We start from the raw sequence: 7,812 nt of genomic DNA on the forward strand, positions 1-7,812 counted from the left end.
AGGTCAAAAGAGCAGATAACACAAGACTGTTTTCCATTTTTATTTTTGTAACCAAACTACACACCTATACAATGTCCAAGAGCGGAGAACACACTACAAACAGCACATACAACAGCCGAGGCTGCTGGGGAGAAAGAAAGCAAAACAGCTGCTGACCCCCAGGTTTTAATCCTGATACTGAGTTTAAGTGCCTGGAATCCTCCTCAGCCAGTTTGATTTGGCACATACCACCCTTATTTGGCTGTCTTCTGCAGAGCACAGCCAAGCACTGGCTTACTGGAAATGACATCTTTTTTTCCCCAGCCCCTCACAACTGCTCCATGACTGTCTGCAGCAGTTTACAACATGTAATGGTAACACACTGAGTCAGTGGGATGAGACATTCCAAGCTTCTCAGGAAAAAAGAGTCTTAGTCAGATAAATATTAGTAAATTGAGCAAGCGGGTCTACGTGCTATTGCTGATTAATCCATGGTTTGCGTATGGTACAGAAAAAAATCTCACAGATTGAGCAAAGATTCTTCCGCTGCTGCCCTTGTTTAAATTAACCCAAAAGCTCCGATCTTGCTGCATAACATTTGCTGTAATCACTTAATGAGCAACCTTGGTGGCCTTCATCTCCCTGGCTGAGACCTTTCTAAGTGAACTGCCCCTAAGACAAGAGCTTCTTCACCTGAATTTGGGCATCTTGGAGTGAAGTGCCTGAGCTCCCTCTGTGCTCATGGAAAGACCTGAACACCCCCAAAGGGAGACTGAGCCTCCTTGCAGGGTATCTCCATTATAAGCAGCTGGCCCTGATGGGCTCCATGTCCCTCCAGGAGGTCCTGCCTGCAATTAAAAAAAAAAAAGTTAGGAGTATGAAGATGTAAAAAAGATGGAGTAAAATGTGAAAAGCATGAAAAAAGCACTACTCCTTACAGCTTTTCCCTGTAGTAACCTATACTTTTCATTTACAGCTATTTAGGGGTTTTTTGAGTACAAATTTCCTAGGAGATCGGGTGGCCACTATACTGAGCTCCAGATATAAGTGCCTCTGGATACAGCTACACCCTAATATAAACATGAAGGGCAACAATTTACAGTGCAAGACCATATGTTTCTCCATTACTAATCAACTTCAGCTGCCAGGATTATACTGTCAGTTCTGTAAACCAGCTTTTTCCCCTACAGATGTCATATTGAAATCATTATAATAAAAGCAATTTTACAGTCTTTAGTCTCCACTTCCCTCTGCTGCTGAGAAGTCTGCATTAACTCCAGCCAAATTAGGGGTCCTTCTCCAGGGACAGGCCCCTTGGAGAGGAGGTGCATGCCTCCAGGATTACAGAGTGACAATGGGAATAAAACCAAGACAGCAGCAGAAACACCAGTACACTGCAATAGCTGATGGCTGCAGCTTGAGCTCGTGCATCTTTTGGGAGGGAGATGCAAAGTTGGGGCCAGCTGTAAAACTGGACAGACTAAATTGCTAAATCCTACAGGTCCCACTGATGGGCATGTGGGAAGAGTCACTGTGGAGTTAAATTGACAAAACCCCTTTTTTTTTGCATTTTTCCTCACTGTGAGCCCTACTCATCCTCATCCTTGACCTTAGAGCATGGGCTCCTCCTGGCAGTGCCTGCATTGGTTGCTGTGCTTTGTTACCATGACTCACGTAGCTAAGGCAACCCCATGTTGCCAGGAGCGGGGTACACGATGCCTCATACTCGGAAATGATGATCAAATCCCTTCTCTGGAGCAGGCACTCACTTAAAGGACATGTGTCATGGCAGAGCCAGTGACACAGTCTGCAAAAGCTGGCGCCACCCGCCCACCCATCGAGGCTGAGTGTGACCATCCCATCCCACCCATAAAAAAATCCCTATACACAACACACACCCCCCACATCCACACCCACATACAAGCATCCCCTTTCAGTGGCCCAATGCTGTTCCCTTCACTTGGGAGAGGGATGAAGCCACACTTTCATGCCAAATTACCATGTAGGCTTTTAAAAATGCCCTTAATAGAATGGAAATTGCTTTGGGGCAATGCAGAGGGTGGTACCAGCAACCCTGGTGAGTTCAGGAAGAAGGAGATGGCCATTATGGGACAAGGCTATTATGACTGAATGTCAGCCCATTTCCCATCAGCTTCCCCTGATTAGCACCCCCCCCCCCATGTTATTTTCCCTTCTTTCTAAGAACAGAGAAAAATTCCTAAATTGTCAAATTCCTGCAGAGTTCTTGTATTTGGTGGGTAATGAAGGGCTGGTGCCTGATGACTTTTATTAATGGCAGCCATGGTAGTTGTATTTGGGATCTCATGCACTGTTGAGGCACAGCCATGGTGATGTGGTGGGCTGCAAGAAAAAAAATTCTTCTCTTTCTCTCACCGGTAACACAACGAAACCTGAACTAAAGACAGCGACAGACTTCTCCCAGCTGCCAGCCCCAGCTTGGACAAAGACAGCAGCAGGCATCTGAGCTGCAATCACCCAGAGCTTCTATTAGCTGAAGTCATGGTCCTTAATTGTCAAAGCCACCCACTACCTACACATACTCAAACTACCCTCTGACACCTGTACCAAACTTCGGTGCCAGGGTATGGTGCAGGGCCATATCACGTCTCTTACCCCTCTCCCCAGGTGCACTGAAGAAGAAATTATAACTCTGCTGTCAGCTCTTCACCTAAGTTATAGCACTAGTTTTTTAAAAATAAGGCGATATACATTTTTTTTCTTATTAGTTAAGCTAATGCTGTATACTTGTGTCAGCAGTGACCAGCTACCACAGCATGCACTAGGATTAGTGCTACTTACTTGTAAGCGATTGCCATGTTTCCCAGGTCAGATTGCTCTGAGCTCCTTGAAGTTCTCCATTCTTTCCTGAGGCATGTTTCCGTAGGAGATTGCTCATGCTTTAGCTTTGCTGCCCACTTTGGGTTCAGTCAGAGTCACCTTTGCTTTCTGTCTCAGGTAAATAGATTTTAAAAATCATTTTACAGAATTTTTGCATGGTCAGAATATCAGACACCTAAAATGATGGTATTTTAATGCAATGGACTTTCTTTTTATATTGTTATCCACTTAACAGGCCCATGTTAAGTGAAAAAGTGGAACCTTCATACAATGGACATATGTTCAAAACTAGGGTCCCTGTTCTGCAAGAACCTCCCTTTTTCCACACTGCAAGAATTTTTTCATGTTTTTTTCCTAATAATTTTTTTTCTAGCAGTTTTCTAATTTGGCCAGTGTTAAGGCAAGTTTACTGAGGTGACAGGTGGAGGAGGCTTTCAATATTTTAAAATGATGGATAAATGTACAAGAAAAATCACTCAGATGAAAGCAAAAGCAGAAAGACAGAGACCAAAGCGGGCTGCTGACCCTGCATCCACAGGTACTAGCTTCATTTAAAAGCGAATTCAGGTTTTTTTACTGAAACTTTTGAAGCAAGGTGTGCACAAACATGCCAAGTCCTGCAGCCTTTCCACACTGGAAGTCTTCCACCAGATGTTGCTTGTGCTCCTGACTTGCTGCCTTGTTTTTTTGCTCTTTTTGAAGTGGTGTCTCATTTCCTGTGCACAAAGACCATTCTCTGTTTCATTTTGGGGTCAAATTAAAAATACCCTAATGATTTCTGCTTAAATCCAGCTCTGCTCCTTGTTGATTCAAGCACCCTTATTCTTATGGGGCATTTTGATCAAGAATTTGTTTTACAGAGCAGACCAGCATTTATCCTGAAAATGTAGATGTGCAGCCTAATTGTAAGTCAGTCTGGGCTGTTTGCCTTATGAAGCGAAATAAATCATTATGAAAAGTGAGATATAGTGTCAGGGAAAAGCCTGGAGCTCTTTACATGCCAGGCCACAGCTACATGTACGGTCTGCAGCCACTTCCCCACCCCACAAGCAGTGGCCAGCATGCCATCACTCACAAGTGATGGCCAGCATGGTCTTCCTACAGTGATCTCCAGCCCATCCCTCCCTGAGAAGCTCGGCCAAACCATTCCTGGCTCATTCATCAACCCTGGGAGCACTGCACAGCCCCCATCTTTGCTCTGACCCTCCCCACAGATGTGCACACTGCAGTGAATTATCAAAGCGTGGCCGTGTACTCCAGCAGATGAGTGATTTGCAGCGGAAATGGGTTTGGCTCTGTCTTTGATTGGTTCCCGGGAATGGGCTTCTGACCCTGCTGAAGTCCCCAGGAACGCTGCCAAACTCTTCAAAGGGGCCAGGCCTCACCTTGTAAGCTCACCTCTGGGGTTTGGCTTGCACCTGTAGAGGTGTCGGTCCTTCAAGGAAGATGATAGAGGAGAACAGGGCTCAAAGTCCAGAGGGCGATGCTACATAAAGTACATAGCTGAGCAAATACTGGTTTAGAAACAGTGTGAATAAGTTCATTAAGCAAAGCCCTGCCCTTGGCTGCAGCATCAAGGCAGTGGCTAGGAAGCTGCATCAGCCTTGTGTCAACTATCGTAAAAGAGTAATACAATGAATGGTGTCCAAGAGGAAGGAACTGCAGGCTTACACGTGCCTCTTAAATACTACCTCCAGCTGCCAGAGGCTTTACAGGGCACTGGCCAGACTACAACTGTGGTGCCCTCCTGGGAAAAGGGAGTGGGCTGGGGGGAAGAAAATGAGATAAATCGAGTAATTGCAGGGAATAAAGATGGGGGGAGCAGTGTTAATGCAAAACTGGAGAGGTGGGTTGCCCTGAGGAAAGGATGAAGGAAGGGCTGACGGTGATGGCGCAGAGCTGGTTGGATGTGGGGCCTCAAATGAAGCCAGTGGGCTTGGCCAAGTCCTGGCTGAACATCTTGGGGTGACCAGGGCTGGACTCAAACCAGATATCCATGAGAGATGGCAGCGACCCATCACAGGCCCTGCTTGGACCCCTCTGCCCCAAGTGGAGATCGTGCCAGGGCAGACCCAACGTGGTGAAATTGCCCAAGTCAAGGACCACAGGAGCACAGTTTTGGGAGCATCATGTACCCAAGTGTGGATCTGAGAAGCAGCAGGGAGTGCTTAGAGGGGCAAGCTGGGGGGGCCTCAGGTCACAGTGGCTCATCCTCACCGGGGGGGGGGGGGGGGGGCCGCCCCGGGGGGTGTCGGCAGCGGGGGCGAGGGGGGGGCGGGGGGGGGGGGGGGGGGGGCTACCCCTGCTGGGCAGAGGAAACGAGGGGCAAGGGGGAGCGGCAGGCAGAACTGGGGTCCTCTCATGCCGTGGCCGCTCCACCCCTGCCCACAGCGGCAGCAGAGATGGGGCCCGTCGGGGAGGCACCCCCCTCCACATACCCAGCCCACCCGGGGCAGCCACCAGTACCCTCCCTTTGCTCCCTGCAGCCCCCCCGCTCCCCGCAGCCCCGCTCCGACGGGCGAGGAGCGCGGCCCGGGGGGCCGGGCGGGAGGCGGGGCGGCGAGGGGGCGGCGGGCCGGGCTCCCCGGGGGAGGCACCGGAAGGCGCCCGGCGCTGATTCATTGCAATAAATTGTTCCCATCGCGGCGGGGCTCGGTCATCACCGCCCGAGCAGGAGTCGGGGTAACAGCTGGAGCCGGAGCCGCAGCGGAGCCACCGCCGGGGAACGAGGATGAAGATGCAAGCCGAGGTGATCCGCGAGGGCGAGCTGGAGAAGCGAAGCGACAGCCTTTTCCAGCTGTGGAAAAAGAAGCTGGTGGTGCTGACCAAGGACAGCCTCAGTCTCTTCCCCGACGGGCACAAACGGGCCAAGGGCAAGGAGCTGGGCTTCGGCTCCATCCTCAAGGTGGACTGCGTGGAGCGCACGGGCAAGTACATCTACTTCACCATCGTCACCAAGGACCGCAAGGAGATTGACTTTCGGTGCCCGGACCAGAGCTGCTGGAACGCCTCCATCACCATGGCCCTCATCGACTTCCAGAACAAGCGGGCCATCCAGGACTTCAAGAGCCGCCAGGAGATGGAGCAGGCGGCGGGCACTCAGGAGCGGCGGCTGGCCCGGGCGCCCTGAGCCGCCACCGCCCGCCCGGCCGGCCCGGCCCCAGGTGAGCCCTCCCGGTCCCCTCCGCGCTCCTCCCGCGGTTCATGGGGTTTTAATCTCTTTTTTTCTTTTTTTTTTTTTTTTTTAATTTATTTTTTTTCCCATGCGCTTGCTTCGGGAAATCGAACGGGCGTGGGGCTCCCCACGCACCGCTCGATCCCTTTTTGGCCAGAGGGACCGCCGGCCCCGCCGCCGGCCCGCGGGGGTGCCCGGCCGCACCCCGAAACCGGCCGTGCTGCCCGGCCGCGACAACGGAGCGCTTTGGGCCGCGCTGCCCCCTTCTCGGTGCATCGCAGGAGGGGGTTCCTCTTTTCCGATGCACCCGCTGAGAATTTCTGGTGGGAGCCGGACTTACTGAGGGTACGGCTTGGAGGTGGTGGAGGGGAATAAGAAATGGCCCTTGGCAGTGCTTTCCTCACAGAACTTGCTAAAAATATGATACCTATGAAAATAAATGCTCAGTGCTTAGTCTCCCTTGAAAGCCCCCCATTTTTTCCTGTGCCATGCTTCCCCGTTCATTTAACTAACCCACTTTCTCTTGTTGCCTTTAGAGCATACCACTGAATGATAAACCAGATCGAGTGTCTTGGACTGAAATGGGACAGGGTACCAATGAAGGAAAGCAAAGAAGAGAGCTGGAATCAGCTTGGTTTTCTCCAAGCCCGTTGCAGCTGCTGAGCAAAGAGCCCTGAGCTTTGCCTGAGATGCATTAAAGAAAAACCAAAGACTTTTGTTACAGGACTTCTAGCAAAGCATCCACGTGTTTTGAGTGGCACAGCTTTGTGAACTATTATCTCCTATTTATGAGGCGCAAGGAAGATTCCACACTGACTGGTGGTGTTAAACACAGTTTAAATTATTTGTAGTATCTATATTTGTATTTATTTTGTTGAATGTCTTTCAGCAGTTACTGGTCTTAATATTGCTTTTGCATTAATGTGTCCATTCCAAATAAATTACTTGAAATGTTCACTTTTTATTACTGTACTCTGGGCTGCAGTAACTTTTGTCGAGGCGTGTTTGTGGATACGGCAGTGGTGAAGTGGCTTAAAAAGAGTGGGTAAAGCTCAGCTTTTTGGTGCCCTAGACTGGGCAGTGGGAGGTGGAGGAAGCCCAGATAAGCTGTTCGTGTTTGACCTCGTCTCCTGACCAGTGAGGGAGAGGGTGTTGAGGTTCAATTCTAGTCAGTGGTGGAGGTAGAAAAGCCTACCACAGCTTGGATAAGTGCTCCTTTTAAAGTGCTTTCCCATACAATCAAGTAATGGAGATTACAGAAGGTGCAAGAGTTCCCTGCAACAGTAAAGCGCTGCTCTTTGCAAACACCCTGTGTCCTTCCCCCAGCCCTTGTAGCTTAGTGCTGTGCTAAGGCAGGAAACTGGATTCTTGATTTCGGAACAAGACCGTCCATGCTCCGTGGAATTCCTCAGCTTTGCAGCAAAGCAAGCTGAACTTGCTCACCTCTCCTCACCTCTGCAGTTTCTAGATAAATGTCTCCAGGATAACTCTGAAGAATGGAGGCAGGCTCTTTTCCTATAGCACCCGCACCAAGAAGCATGGAGAAAAAAGAAGGGGTTTTTTTGGATAAAAGTACTGAAGTTTTATTTTGTGGGGCTCAATTGTCGCTAACTAACGTGAGCTTCCTCACGATTCAACTCTGGCAGTCAGGATTGTGAGCTTAGCAGGCAAAGCACTTGCTCCAAATTTGATAATTTCAAGCAGGTATTTTCCCCTTCCCAATATCAGTGCAATTCTTGCAGGAAGGAGACTTTGTACTAGAGGAAGTTGCAAAATATGTAATTACACAGGCCCATAGT

The 7,812-nt window shown here is 49.7% G+C and overlaps 1 protein-coding gene across 1 annotated transcript; it reads left to right on the forward strand.

Moving 5' to 3' along the window:
* The first annotated feature begins 5,420 nt into the window (after nucleotides 1-5,420).
* Nucleotides 5,421-6,977, forward strand: PHLDA2 (pleckstrin homology like domain family A member 2). Its single transcript, XM_027651272.1, has 2 exons — nucleotides 5,421-6,002; nucleotides 6,550-6,977. The coding sequence occupies exon 1, from the start codon at nucleotides 5,570-5,572 to the stop codon at nucleotides 5,966-5,968; it is 399 nt and encodes a 132-aa protein (XP_027507073.1). The 5' UTR covers nucleotides 5,421-5,569; the 3' UTR covers nucleotides 5,969-6,002; nucleotides 6,550-6,977.
* Nucleotides 6,978-7,812: the final 835 nt, after the last annotated feature.

This window comes from Corapipo altera, unplaced genomic scaffold, assembly GCF_003945725.1.
Source record: "Corapipo altera isolate COAL_440 unplaced genomic scaffold, ASM394572v1 78, whole genome shotgun sequence".
Classification (NCBI taxonomy): Eukaryota; Metazoa; Chordata; class Aves; order Passeriformes; family Pipridae; genus Corapipo; species Corapipo altera.